The sequence below is a fragment of the Nuphar pumila genome, chromosome 7, assembly GCF_984573655.1.
Source record: "Nuphar pumila chromosome 7, dmNupPumi1.hap1.1, whole genome shotgun sequence".
NCBI lineage: Eukaryota > Viridiplantae > Streptophyta > Magnoliopsida > Nymphaeales > Nymphaeaceae > Nuphar > Nuphar pumila.
The window spans coordinates 99,914,887-99,930,481 of NC_143255.1; the positions used below are offsets into that span (position 1 = coordinate 99,914,887).

The 15,595-nt window shown below is 37.8% G+C and overlaps 1 protein-coding gene across 1 annotated transcript; it reads left to right on the top strand.

Moving 5' to 3' along the window:
- The first annotated feature begins 1,450 nt into the window (after positions 1-1,450).
- On the top strand, positions 1,451-13,679 carry LOC149832625 (ATP phosphoribosyltransferase 2, chloroplastic-like). Its single transcript, XM_090013276.1, has 9 exons — positions 1,451-1,469; positions 2,060-2,406; positions 2,511-2,570; positions 11,087-11,188; positions 11,285-11,398; positions 11,480-11,560; positions 12,488-12,534; positions 13,085-13,169; positions 13,250-13,679. Exons 1-9 carry the CDS (start codon positions 1,451-1,453, stop codon positions 13,355-13,357), a joined length of 963 nt encoding a protein of 320 aa, XP_089869402.1. The 3' UTR covers positions 13,358-13,679.
- The last annotated feature ends 1,916 nt before the right edge of the window (positions 13,680-15,595 follow it).

Consider the following 15,595-nt stretch of genomic DNA (forward strand, 5'->3'; position numbering starts at 1 on the left):
GAGAGGACAGAATTCTTTTTTAGCTTGGGCAAGATGATTATGAGGGTAAATTGGTAATTATGACACACATTTAACAACAAAATTGACGAAAGTTAACTTTGGACTTTTTTAATTAACCATAAAAATGTTTAGGTGCATTATTAGCAATTTCTAATACTTGGGTGTTTTTTTTTATTATTGACAAAAGTTTTAAGTGCGTTTTTGAAAATTTCAATATATATTCTCATAATAGACAAATTGTAATCAAAATATTATAAAAGCGCTAGATGGAAAAATGAGTCTCAGGTTAGGTGACCAAACCAAAATTTGGACCTTACCCAAGTGACAAAAAGTGACCAGTTCTATGGTTTGAGGTCCAGCCTACGTGGTTCCATCTTGGTTTATTAATTATGTCCAAGTCTTTATTATAAAACTTGCCCACTATAAAATTATCCTAGTCACATTTGCTCAAACATGGGTGAATCTCCATATGAATAATTTCCAACTGCTTGCAAAAAAGCAAAAAAAAAAATGATAGTATACAGGCCTATATTTTTGTTAGAATAATTTTAATTTATCGCGTTATTTTCCCTTGTCAAGAAAATAACACATTGCTCTTAAGGTTCTAGACTCAAATCCATATCCAAACCCTTCTAATCAGCTTCAAACGTGACAAGGCCTGCCATTTAACATTTTTTTTTTTGGATAAGCAAGCTGGGGTTAGGCAGACCCCCACCAGTTATACATCATACCATTGAGTTTCGAACTTGTCATGTCCCATCGGTGCGTATTGGCACCGATACGTATCATATAGGCAGAAAATCGATAATCGATATGATACTGACTTGAATTGGCTATTTTTTAATAAATATAAAAATACTTAAAGTTAATTTTCTAATATTATTTTAATCAGCTATTTTTTAATAAATATAAAAATACTTACAACCTTTTTACTCTCTTAGCATTGTTTTATATATAACTAAAGCAAAACTAAGCCCACAAGTTCCTTGTTTTTATGTTTTGTCCGTTGTGTTGTATGCCCACATCTAACATTTATGAAAACTATGCCCCCAAGCTACCATATATCCAATAAAATGGAAAAATTATCACATGCCTTGTCTAAATATGAAATTATCCAATAAATATGAAAAATTAGTCATATTGTATATGACGTTATATTCAATCCCCACCACACATCATACTTGGGAACCTCCGGATATGTGAGAGTGGGGAATGATGTTCAGTAGTGATGGAATATAAGGCCATATACAATAACTACTCTCTTAAGCCGTTTTTTTAGGGCACGTTTTGAAGAAAGATAAACTCTCATAGGAAAAAACCTTTTGCCTATGAAAGTTTTTGATATGAGAAGTTCAAAAGAAAGTTTTTTTGCTTGTTTGTGTAGCATGAGAAAAACAGTGTGGAAAAATGTGAAAAAATGAGAGAGAGAGAGGAGGAGCGTGGTGGTGAGATGGATGGTCCTGGTGATGGTGAGACGGTGGGTAACGGTGGTGGTGTGATGTGGTGAGATGGATGGTGGGGAGTGTAAAAATAAATTTTCTTTTGGTAGGAAGAAATGTTTCCTATTAAAAAGTGTATTTTTTTAAGAAAACTTTCTCAGCAAAAAAAGTGTCTCTGGTGCGGAAAGAATTCATTTTACAACTTTAAAAACTGAAAAAAGAAGCCATGTTCTTCTTCAGAGTATAAATCAAAGAGTCAGACAACTCATTCTTCCGCGCGCGAGAGACATTTAGAATATGAAAACGTCTATTTTTTACCTTAGTTTATAAAATTAAAATTGAATTACACGCAACACTATTTGTTAATTTTTTAACTCAATTTTTATAACTGTTTTTTAATCATGTATTCATTATTTAACGTTTTTTTATCCGTTTCACGTATATGACCAACAATGTGCGGGCATCCATTACGTTAATTTCAGGACAGCACTGTTTGCAGTGCAGAACCTATTGGTAGGCGCAGTTAGTGCACGTCATCCTGTGTTGGGACGTTGCAGGTTCAAAACCCAATGGTACAGTATTTCTGACCCCAGCTTGCCTTTAAAAAAAACTGTTTGCAGTGCAGAACCTTTTTAAAGAACGAGCACGAGTGAACGACCCCGTCGGCTGTGTCGTTGCCCCGAGGGAGCGATGGCGTCGTGTCAGGCCCCATCAGCGTCCTCAGCGCCCTCCACCGCTCTCTTCTGCGCAGCCTCGCACCGCCGGTGCTCTTCCCCCTTCCCCTTCCCTTTGTCCTCAAGAAGAAGAGCTCCCCTCCGCCTCCTCTTCCTCTGCAGCTCGTCCACAGGCCCTCCCCGTCGTCGACAACGACGTCGTCGATAAGAGGGACCGGCCGGTGAGGAATGCTATCCGCCTGGGACTACCCAGCAAAGGACGTATGGCCGCCGACACCCTTGAGCTCCTCAAGGTGCTTCTGCTGCTCTCTCTCTCTCTTGATCTTCCTGTTTCGTTGTTCTTTTGGATTGATGATAATGGTGTTTCTGTTTTTTTATCGTTTGGCTTCTGCAAAAGGATTGTCAACTATCTATCCGGCAGGTGAATCCGCGCCAGTACGTCGCTGACATTCCTCAGGTAGCTTTTCTTTCGATTACACGACGGATCTCTTGATTTTTGCTTGTTTTTCGATTTCTTTTCGTGCCTCTTTCGGCATGGGTGTGGCTGGAGTTGGGTTGTACTAAATCCTGTTGATTGGTTCGGGAGGTTTCATCAAGTTATGTGTTTTGGGTAATGGTGCTGGGAGGACTAGGTTTTCTGTTAGTGAGAGCACCGTGTTGTAATGGTTCCCTTACCAATATGATGGGGTTTGCCTCTATTAGTTTCAAGCTAGATACTGATTCACTCTCTCCCCCTCCAATTATTGTGCTCTCAATTTGATGATGTTTGAAGTATAATGATGACTGATTCACATGGGTATGGCTTTTGGACATAGATCACTTCGTGATTAGCTTTCATCCCTTTGAAGATGGAAATAAGGAGCAGGAGTCAAAATGGAGTACCGTCCAACATAGGTTTAGGAGGGCTGTTACTCAATGAGTTATTAATATTCTGCATTTGGGTCTGCTATTATCTAGTTGAGATTTGTTACTTCAACTGTCAATAAGATGCTTAATTGGAAAATCTTCAAGGGTTTAACCTTTAAAAGATATTATACTATAGCCGTTAAAACATATTATAATATATAATGAAACTAACTCTATTACAGACGCCATAGCTAATTCTATCTTGGTGGTAGAGAGTCGAACATTCATGGCTCAGCATCTTCTTATTTGCTGATTACCTGAATGGGTAAATGGCTGGCTTAATCGCCTATGACATAGCATCTTAGATTAGTGAAAATCATTACCTAAGCCCCTCCAAAGAAAAATTTCTGCTTGAAGTGGGAATTGAGATTGATTAAGGGCGTGTTACTTTTCTACAACTGGTCCAAGCATCTTTCAAGCTGACGTTTTTAACATGTTTCTCTCATGGATATTGACCTTATAAGGATGGTATCATGATGTCATAGGAGTTATTAGGCACATGCTTATCAGTTGACAATTTCTACTCAAGTTACCAAGAGGAATGATGAGTCTGACAAGAGTTTGGGGGTAATCTCTTTAAATTATTCTTAGCACCTATGTGCAATTGGGAGTCTTTAGGAAAGGTAGGGCTGACAGAATCAAGCCAGTTTGTGAATGGCAATATACCTTTTTACTGTGTAATGTGCGCTGTCATAGATAAAGTGCAATTTAATAAACATCTCACCATGACAACTCCTTGAAAAATCTAATAACATGAGGCAAACATGTAAATTCTTTGATGTTTTTGTCTCCCTACAACATGCAACTACAAAAAAATGATCTGATGATCCTACTGAGCTTGCTTCATAGTTCATCCCAAATATGGCTGTGGACTGGCCCATGTGCCCCTATGAGGTATCTGTTTTGCTCCATGTTGCCACTCAACAATCCCAGCAAAAACCTCACTTGATGGAAAAGCTGAACAGATAGGATGCTGTTGCCCAAATAGATACAAAATGTTTTTATTGTGTTGTTGGTAGGCTATAAATGCACAGTCACATTCTCCAGGCAGACGATGAACATGGTCACATACTGCAACTTGTAATTTTGCTTCAAAATTGGCATCACAATTGCTTTAACATCTTTCAAGAGTTTGGGCAAGAACAATATATTATTTTGGTCACTGAGATTATGTGGTGGGCACTGAAAGGAGCTAAACAAGGAATGTTTGTAGAGCAGGTAGTTAAGGAGGCTGATTGGTGTCTCGAGGAGGATTCAAAATCAATGTGGAATAAGATAGCGCGTGGCATGAGAAAGGTGGCTAAGGAGGTATTGGGTGAGTCTAAAGGTGGTGCACCGCTAGGTAAGAAAGAATTGTTTTCTCTCTATTTGATGTTGCCTTATCTCAATAGCTCCTCCTTCCCATTGAGGTTCAAAAAGCGCAAGTTCATCCTACAATGGGAATAAGGTACCAAAGTAATCACGAATAAACATATCACCTTGTAATGAGATATTGCGAAAATATAAAGAGTGCTTATGAGTACTTACAACAATGAATAAAAGAGACAATATCACAAGTCCACTAAGGGACAATACAAGCACAAGCCTTTAAGAAGGCAACAATATAAAAAGCCTCTTATTGAAAAGAGAGAGAGCTCTCAAGAATACATACATACAAGGGGTTCACCCCTATTTATACAAGAGGGAGTGGAAGGAAAAGGAAGGCCAAGGGCCTCAAAAGAAGTGCCCAAAAGGCGGCTCCCATGGAGTCGTTGGGAGCCCCCAACGACTCTATGGTTGGAGCCCCTTTTGGTTCCTAAAAAATACAAAAAAAAATAAAAAATAAAAAACTGAAATTACATTTAATCAAAAAACGAAAAACAGTTGTTTTCTAAAACAACTATGTGAAATTACAAAAATACCCCTATTAGGTATTGATGTAATATATATATATATCTATATCTATATATATGGAGTACATTTTAACACCCCCCCTCAAACTTTATGGGGAAATGATAAAAAGTTTGCCAAGGAGAAACATGAAGCAGGGAGCCGGGAGAGCTTTAGTAAAGAAGTTCGCCAACTGATATTCTGAAGTGACATACGGTAGAGCAATTGTTCCTCGTAAGTATTCGTCACGAACATAGTGACAATCCATTTCGATATGCTTGATACGTTCATGGAAAGTATGATTGCTTGCAACATAGATGACACTCTTGTTGTCGCAACATAGCTTTGAAGCTTCGGTAATATCAACCCCCATGCCTTTAAGCAAACTGCAAAGCCATACAAGTTCCATTGTTGTGGTTGCTATAGCCCGATACTCAGCTTCAGTAGATGATAGTGAAACTTTCTGCTGCTTCTTGCATCGCCGGGCAATCAAAGAGCCCCCTAAAAATACACAAAAACCAGTAGTTGAGACTCAATCATTAGGATTACCTCCTCAATCTGCATCAGTATAAGCAAGAAGATTCAAGGAAGAAGAGGATGATAAAAATAGTCCTTTATTGATGGTGTTCCGAATGTAACAAATGATCCAGAGAACAACACTCATGTGCACCGTTGTAGGAGCATGCTGAAATTGACTAACTGAGTGAACCGCATGGGTGATATCCGGTCTGGTGATGGTTAAGTAAGTGAGAGACCCAATGAGTTGTTTGTAGGGTGTAGGATCTTCCAGAAGAACCCCATCCTCCAACCGTAATTTGGCATTAATAACCTCGGGAGTCTAAACTTTTTTATCATCAGAAATGCCAGACTTGGAACATATATCTGCAGCAAGCTTCATCTGTGACAAAATATAGCCTCGAGAAGAATATACAACTTCAATTTCAAGAAAGTATCTAAGAAAACCTAAATCAGACATATCAAAATTATTTTTTAGCATATTTTTAACATCAACAATACTATTTTGATCATTCCCAATGATAATCATATCATTAACATAAAGTAACAACATAACGATACTAGTACCTGCATTTTTAACAAAAAGAGCAGTGTCAGTATAACAAGAGTGAAATCCTAATTTTATCATGATATCACTGAAACGATCATACCAAGCCTTAGGGGCTTGTTTAAGGCCATACAACGCTTTTAAAAGCCGAAGAGTTTGACCTTGCTTAATATTAATTCCGGGTGGTGGATTCATGTAAACTTCTTCACTTAAATTTCCATTTAAAACGACATTTTTTACATCAAGTTGATAAATAGGCCATTACACTGGTCATTCGAGCTACAGGAGCAAATGTTTCTTCATAATCAATTCTATACTCTTGTGAGTATCTCTTAGCGACTAACCTAGCTTTATATCATTCTAAAGATCCATTGCTTTTAGTTTTGACTTTGAAGACCCAGCGACACCCAATAAGTTTTTTGTGTGGGGGTAGATTAACTATTTCTCAAGTATTAGCCTTTTTTAGTGCATTTAGTTCAACTTGCATTGCTTCAACCCAATGTGGTATAGATTTAACTTGATTATAGTGAGCGGGTTCAAAATAAGAATGTAGGGTTATTAAACATGCTCGATAGTTGGGCGTCAAGGAATCATAGGATACAAACCTATTTGGGGGTATTGATATTCTAGAAGAATGTCTAACTTGTGGTTCCTTAGTAGACTCAGAAATTTGAGAGTATTTTTCGAGAGCACTAATAGGGTTTTCTTGATTTCTTCTTGAGTAAACATTCATATTTGCATTATTATCATTTGAGGGTATTATATCAAGGTTAGACGCCTCACATGTATCTTCTATGCTTTCAAGGGAATCATTTTGTATGTCATCAATAAGATCATATAAAAATATGTAATCAATTTCATTTGTTTCTTCTATTTTGTCAAAACCATTATCTTCTTCTAGAAATGTTACATCTTTTGAAACATATAGTTTATCATTTTTAAAATCATAACATCTATACCCTTTTTTATTTTCATCATATCCTAGAAAAACACATTCAATTGCTTTTGGAGACAACTTATCTCTTTTATGTAATAGAACAAAGCATTTGCAACAAAAAATACGAAGACAATTGAAATCGGGTGAAAATTTATAGAGCTTTTCATAGGGAGGAGCGTTTTTTAACTTAGAAGAAGGCATTCTATTGATTAGATAAGTTGCGGTTAGAACGGCTTCGGCCCAAAACTTCTTTGAAATATTTTTAAAAACAAGTAATGTTTTAGCGGTTTCTACAATGTGCCTATGTTTCCTTTCTGCTAGGCCATTTTGTTGAGGGGTTCTAGGAAATGATTTTTTATGACAAATTCCATTTTGGGTTAAATAGTTTTGAAATTCATGAGATAAATATTCACCACCGGAATCGGTTCTCAAAGTAGATATGTTACTTTGGAATTGATTTTGAATTTTTCTATGAAAATCTTTGAAGAAAGTAAATACTTCCGACTTATGACTAAGAAAATAAATCCAAACATACCGAGTAAAGTGATCAATAAAAGTAACATAATAAGAATAACCCCCTTTAGACATAACCGGAGAAGGCCCCCAAACATTCGAATGCACCAATTCAAATGGTCTTGACGAAAGAAGAGTTCTAGTTGGAAACAAAATAGACTTCATTTTTTCAAAAATTCAATCTTTGCAACTAATTTCTTTTTCCTTACAAAATTTGTTTCCAAATGGAAAAAGATATATTTTGGAATAACTTGGATGACCAAGTCTTTTATGCCAAGTTTCCATATTTTTTTCTTGGACATAAGAACAAAAATAATTTGTGGGAAGGTCTAGATGATCCATATAGTAGAGGTCTCCCTTCCTATGACCTTGCCCAATCCGCTTCTCGTACCGGAGATCCTGCACAAAGCAATCATTAGATGAAAAAGATATTTCACATCCATGGTCGGCAATTTGGGAAACCGAAAAAAGGTTTAGATTTAGTTTGGGAACAACTCTTACTTTTGGAACACAAAAATTTTGAGTCTTTAAAAGAACCAATACTTGAAATTTTTAAAAAGGTTCCATCGGCCGTAGAGACACAAGAATCCTTTGAATTGGTGCAAACATCAACAAGTGCATCTTCATGGGGGGTCATATGAAAAGAGGCTCCGGAGTCAAGGACCCAAGAACAAGGTTGTTAAATGCGATGAGGCGAAGCGAGGCGTTGAGCTTGCGCTTCGCCTCTGAGGCGTACGCCTCAGGTATTGAGGCGTACGCCTCAGGTATTGAGGCGTACGCCTCAGGTACTGAGGCGTACGCCTCTCACAACTGGAATGGAAATGAAGCGGTGGGAGGGGGGGGCAGTAAGAGAAGGACCACCCGCCCAGCTGGTACGGAAGCGAGGGATATGCCGGTCGTCCGGTGGTCGGAGAAGACTGAGCAGCAGCTACAGCACAACAACTTCGGTGGTCGGTGGTCACAACTGGTCGGAGGTTGATGAGGGGCACATCACAGCAACGCCTCAGTACCTTGAGCGTGCGCCTCGCCTCTGAGGCGTACACTTCAGGTACTGAGGCGTACGCCTCTCACAACACTGCCCAAGAATACGTACCGGGTGATGATGTAGAAGCAATAGCCGCACATTGTTACCGGGTTTGGATACGGCAAGCACTTCATCAACATGTTTCCTCATGCCAAGCCTTGTCTCCTCTTGAGTGATTTCGGCAATGGCATCCTCAATTGGAGGAAAAATAGATCTATGGAGAAGTGAGGATCTTACTTGCTCAAATTCGGGACGTAGCCCAAAAAGAAATTGAAACAATCGTTCTTGTTTCATTTGTTTTTGTCTTAATTCAATATCTTCCATAGCAACCCATTTTGGCTCTAAAAGAGCCAATTCATCCCATAGTGGGTTTAAGGCACTATAATAGTCTTGAATGTTAGAATCACCTTGTTTGGTGGTTCTAATCTTTTTTTGCAAAAAATACGCTTTTGCAAGATCCTTTTGGTTATACATGCCCTTCATAAAGGACCAAGCCTCATTGGCCAGACGAAATTTAGCTATATTAGCACATACCTTAAGTTCAACATTGTTCATAAACCATGAAAGGATTTTCGCGTGATTGCTTTCCCAATCTTCCACTTCTTTTTGATGATTTTCAATAGCCTTGAGGCGAGCATCTCCTTCAAGAGTCTTTTCTTGGCCTCCTTCGTTCTTCGTGAGCATAAGTTTAGGTTCTGGAATGGTACTCATGACAAAACCCCAAAGTTTCTTTCCTTTGAGATTGTTTTCCATTGCCGATGCCCACATCATGTAATTCTTTCCATTGAGCTTGAAGGATAGGTCGATTTTTGCCTCCATGATGTTCCCAAGAAGTGAGAAGAGATACACAAAATAAGAAATACACGAACCACACTTTTCCTTCAAGAATCGAGTGGCTTTGATACCATGTAATGAGATATTGCGGAAATATAAAGAGTGCTTATGAGTACTTACAACAATGAATAAAAGAGACAATATCATAAGTCCACTAAGGGACAATACAAGCACAAGCCTTTAAGAAGGCAACAATATAAAAAACCTCTTATTGAAAAGAGAGAGAGCTCTCAAGAATACATACATACAAGGGGTTCACCCCTATTTATACAAGAGGGAGTGGAAGGAAAAGGAAGGCCAAGGGCCTCAAAAGAAGTGCCCAAATGTGACCGTTGGGGGCTCCAACGACTCTATGGTTGGAGCCCCTTTTGGTTCCTAAAAAATACAAAAAAAAATAAAAAAATAAAAAAATAAAAAACTGAAATTACTTTTAATCAAAAAACGAAAAATAGTTGTTTTTTAAAACAACTATGTGAAATTACAAAAATACCCCTATCATATATATATATATATATATATATATATGGAGTACATTTTAACACAACTTGCTTTGTAGATCTTACTTTTTTTTGCAAGAAGAAATGCCTAGCAAGGTCTTTTTGTGTGAACATACCTTTCATAAAAATCCAAGTTTTGTTGGCTTTTTAAAAATTTTCAAGATTAGCACAAATTTTGAGTTCAATGTTGCTCATGAACCATGCCAATATCTTAGCATGTTCACTTTCCCAATCCTCTCTTTTAGAATAATATTCTTGGATAGCCTTTTCCTTCTCTTCTTCATTTAGATCTCTCTTGACCTCCTTTTTTGGTGAACTTTAATTGTGGCTCGGGAACCATGCCACTCACATATTCCCAAAGTTTCTTTCCTTTGAGGTTGTTCTCCATAGCCAGTCGCCCACATCATATAGTTGATTCCATTCAATTTAATGAAAAATTGATGTTTGCATCTTTGTCGTCCATAATGAGAGAGGAGAGAAAATACATGAAGATAAGAGATTTGCTTGAGAAGTACAACCTTCACAAGCACTTTAGACAATAAGGCCCAAGTGTGTAAGCACTTAGGTGCTCTTATACCATGTAATGAAACCATTGTGGACAAGTACAATGCCACTCACGGGTGAAGACTGCACAAGCACAAAAGCCTCTAATGGGCAAAATACAATAAGCCACAACGGCTAGAACAAATAACTCACAAAGAGTATTAGAAAGAGAACACAAAATATAAAAAATATTTTATATTGAAAATGCTTGAGACAAGCATACCAAAGAGAGGCAAAATGCCTCTTTAAATAGGCCTTGACAAGGTTCTAAGAGCCGTTGGGGTGCTCCCAACGGCTCTAAGGCCATTTACAAGAATGCGCTTTCACAAATGTGAAAGGGCCAAAATACAAAAATAGCAGAAAAAAAAATACAATGCTGCCCCTAATGGACAGCTCCTATTACATAATATGGAAATGATAAAAATGCCCCTACAGGACATTGATTACAAAGCATATATATATATATATATATATATATATATATATATTATATTTTAACAAACAGCAACACTTAGAGAAGATTGCAGGATGACTGATTATTTGGCCACTCTAGCATCTCTTGTCTACCTCTGTATGGAAGGGTTGGTATATAATGTCTAAGGGAATATAATAATGTGCATTGATCAAAGCAACAAGTTATTCAACTTTATAATGATTTTATGAACTTCATAAATGATGAAATTTAGTGTTATATATTTGATTATGAATCTTGCTTGTTAGAATATCCAGTTTTATCCTTATTTTTCACTTGAATGTTCTTTTTTCAGGTTTCTTTATGCTGCCTTAGATGGGTATAGCAGATGCTATACTTGATCTTGTGAATAGTGGAACGACATTGCGCGAAAATAATTTGAAAGAAATTGAAGGTGGAGTAGTATTGAGAAGCCAGGTAAACTGCCATTTCCTGTTATGTTTATGAATATATTTCTTTCTAAACTTTACATGAATGTAGAAAAGTAGCTTCAGGAACACGATAAATTTGCAGGCTGTGTTTGTTGCAAGTAAGAGATCTCTGATCCAACGGAAAGGTGTTCTTCATACAACACATGAGATCCTTGAAAGATTAGAAGCCCATCTGAAGGCAATTGGCCAATTTACTGTAAGTGCTTCTTGAATGTATGGTTCTCATCCCATTGTGTTAGTCAAAAACACTTTTTATCGCCACTGCTAATGATATCAGGTGGTTGCAAACATGAGAGGAGGAAGCGCAGAGGAAGTGGCTGACAGAATTCTAAACCAGACATCTTTATATGGATTGCAGGTGAGACTCTATAAAAGGGAAGCATGAAAATACCACTGTACCCAATTACATCTAAAGTGATTCTTTTGTGGTTGCCAGTTGGATAAATTACTGACGTCAAATTATCTGCTGCTTTTCTTGCAATGGCAATAAAATAGTGCTAATTCATTTTGTCCATAAAGATATACGATTTCCTTTATACAACCCATTGAAACTTGTGATAAATATCTGGCTCTATGATATAATGTCAGTAGATAAAGTTGCATTGTTTTTTGTTTAGTCATTTTACTTATTATAAGTTATTTACTTTCATGACATTATTAAATATTCATTAGATGGAAATTAGTAATTTCTTATTCGTAGGACCAAAGTGGCTTGCCTGTTTCTGAATGGTTTTGATCTATGTCACATGGGTGCGGGTGCGACACGGGTGCGGCGCAATTTTAAAATTTTTGGACACGGGGACTCAGCTATATATATATATATATAATTTTATTTTTTTAAAAAAGATATTATTTTATTTTATTTAAAAAGTGCACAGTCACAGCACTGTGCACTGTGCACAACACTGTAAACAGGCACAACACTGTGCACTGTCTCTTTTTATATAAAAAAAATCGTTTTTTTAGTTTTTTCAATAGACATTTTTGGACTCGGTCAAAGTTGACCGAGTCCAAAATGTGGACGGACTCGGCCTTGACTCGTTGACCGAGTCCGACTCGGTGTTGACCGAGTCCAGGCCGAGTCCGAAGCCGCACCCGTGTCCGCACCCGTGTCGGGGCGTGTCGACTCGGGTGCGGCACCTCCCTAGCCGAGTCCGTGTGACATAGGTTTTGATTATATTTTCCATCATCTTTTTCTTTTGATATGAGCAGAGTTTGATTTCAAACCTGGATGCAAGATGGAAGACGGCTTTCTAAGCACTAATGTCTTAGTTTTGCAACTCAGGGCCCTACCATAAGTCCAGTCTTCTGCAAGCGTGATGGGAAAGCTATGTCACACAGACTCGGCTAGGGAGGTGCCGCACCCGAGTCGACACGCCCCGACACGGGTGCGGACACGGGTGCGGCTTCGGACTCGGCCTGGACTCGGTCAACGAGGCCGAGTCCGTCCACATTTTGGACTCGGTCAACTTTGACCGAGTCCAAAAATGTCTATTGAAAAAACTAAAAAAACGATTTTTTTATATAAAAAGAGACAGTGCACAGTGCTGTGCCTGTTTACAGTGTTGTGCACTGTGCACAGTTTACAGTGCTGTGCCTGTTTAGAGTGCAGTGCACAGTGCGCACAGTGCCTGCGCACAGTGCCTGTGCACAGTGCGCACAGTGCCTGTGCACAGTGCGCACAGTGCCTGTGCACAGTGCTGTGACTGTGCACTTTTTAAATAAAATAAAATAATATTTTTTTTAAATAAAATAAAATAAAATAAAATTATATATATATAGCCGAGTCCCTGTGTCCAAAAATTTTAAAATTGCGCCGCACCTGTGTCGCACCCGCACCCGCACCCGCACCCGCACCCGCACCCGCACCCATGTGACATAGTGGGAAAGTGACTCCTGACTATTTTGCCATTGTCATCTGCATACCCAAGAACGAACTCTACAAGTCTGTTCAGCAGTTGAGAGCTGTGAGTGACAACTCTCAAATATTTATAATTTTTTTTCTTCTAGAGTTATGGTAACTCACTGAACTTTTTGTTACATGCAGATTGGGGGTAGTGGAGTTCTGATTTCGCCCTTGACATACATTTTTGACGAAGAGACTCCCTGTTGGCAGAAGTTGCTTACTCAGCTTGGGACTTTGACTCTTAGATGAGAAACTTTCAGTATCTGGTTTTTTGAATATCATGTTTCCAAAATAATGATGCAGCAGAACTCTGGCAATGAGAGAGCTTCAAAGGATGCGATGTAATTATAGAAGTGGCTATTGCTTTGGTCCACAATACAATTGGTCAGATGTGAACTTTCATGCTAGTGCACTATGGGCCAAAGGGGAGGGGGACAGAGGAAAATTTTCGAAGATTCAAGCTGTTGGAATGGTTTTATAGCTCTTGACAGGAATTAGATTGTCCTGAGCTGCAGGTTATTTCTTGTTTTGTAAAATTTGTTCATTTATCTCAATGAATTCATTTCCATAATTAAAACGTGTGATGACTAATCATCTGCTCGACACATTTGCAATTAATATGCTTACCTAAATGAATCCATACAAGTTTTCAGTGGGAGGCATCTGCTCAACTAAATATTCTAGGAAGCATTCTTTACAATATGTTCATCTATATATAAGCTAGAAGTTTAGGTTAGAAAACAAGGCATGTATTCACTATATCAAGCTTTAGACTTCTACAAGTTATTGTACAGATTAAGAGTTGTTAGATTATGCAGTTTTGAGATTGAGCTGGATCCTGAGCTATGTTACCTGGACAGGTCCACCCATGTCCAACACAGGCATTGACACTTCTTAAGACAGTTTGCACATGACTATTTTCAATCTTCAAGGTGTTTGATACTGTTCGACGTGGCTATATTGAAGTCTCATGTTTTGTCCGAAATCATCAAAATCTGTTCACAAATAAGAAAACTCAGAGAGGAGAGAGATAAAGCTGTAACTGATCACGCATTCTCTTAATGAGTAGTGAGGGAGACGTGATCTGAGTATTCAATATAAAGTAATAACCCTAATACATGATTTACAAGAATACCCTTATATATCATATGTATTTACAAAGGTGTTCAATATTACACGCTGCACATGTTACACAATGGGTTGGATCCAGATCCACTCCCTCAAGTTGTGCATGGTTTTGGATCATGGGCAACTTGTTCTTTAAGAACCAGAATCTACACTTTGTGAGCCCTTTAGTAAACAAATTAGTCACTTGATCTTCTCTTCGAACATAATGGGCTTAATCTCTTTTTCTGCCTAATAAAAATAAAATGTTGGTGAATCTCAATGTGCTTGGTCTGTGATAAATAGGATTAAGGGATATCTAAGTTGCATTTTGGTTATCACAAAAGAGAAGACAATTGGCAATCAACTCTCGTAACTCTTAACTCTGTCAATAAATGTTTAATCCATGTGACATCTGCTGTAGCAGCAACCATCGTCTTGTATTCAGCTTCTGTTCTAGATCTAGTCAATGCTTTCTGCTTTTTGCTACTCCAAGAAATAAGATTGGCACCAAGAAAAAACATTATAACCTGAAAGTGACTTTCTATCATCAGGATCTCTAACCCAGTCTACATCTGAGTAAACAATGATGTCATGAGCAGTTTTTATGAGTCTTCTTTTGGTGTATAAAAGTCCATCTCCAACAATACTCTTTAAGTATCTTAGTATCCTTTTTACTGCATCCATGTGTCCAGCCCTTGTCTCATGCATAAATTGAGAAACGTGATTGACTGAATATGTGATATCCGGCCTGGTAAAGGTGAGGTATTGAAGCATCCCTATTAGACTTAGATATTTGGTAGGATTATGATACAATTCTTCATCTTGTGTGCTCAATTTTTGATTAAGCACACTAGGAGTAGTGAGGGGTTTGCAATCCTTTATTCCAACCTTCTTTAATAGATTCAGGGTGTATTTGTGCTGAGTCAAAGCAAGCTTATCTCCTTGTTTATCAACCTCTACTCCAAGAAAAAATTGGTCTCCAAGATCCTTCATCTTGAATTTCAGACTGAGAAGATCTTTAGTCTCTTAAATATGACTCTCACTATTTCCTGTAATAATTATATCAACATATATCAGTAAGAAAGTAGTAAACATCATATCTTGAAGGATAAAAAGAGAATGATCCAATTGCGATTGTTGAAAGCCATGTCTTTGAATCTTTAAGAAAAAACTTTGAAATCAAGATCGAGATGCTTGCTTCAGACCATAGAGTGCTCTCTTTAATTTGTAAACATACTCTTTAGAATCCCCTTCTGTATACCCTGATGGTTGTTCTATGTATACCTCTTCTTTTAAGTCTCCATGTAGAAAAGCATTCTTCACATCTAACTGACTTATTCTCCAACCATAATATGCAACCAATGAGATGATAATACGAAT

Coding starts and splice junctions, on each gene's coding strand:
- LOC149832625 (XM_090013276.1), top strand. Junction 11,189..11,284: donor GAGTAGTATTGAGAAGCCAG/GTAAACTGCCAT, acceptor ATAAATTTGCAG/GCTGTGTTTGTTGCAAGTAA. Junction 13,170..13,249: donor CTGTTCAGCAGTTGAGAGCT/GTGAGTGACAAC, acceptor TGTTACATGCAG/ATTGGGGGTAGTGGAGTTCT.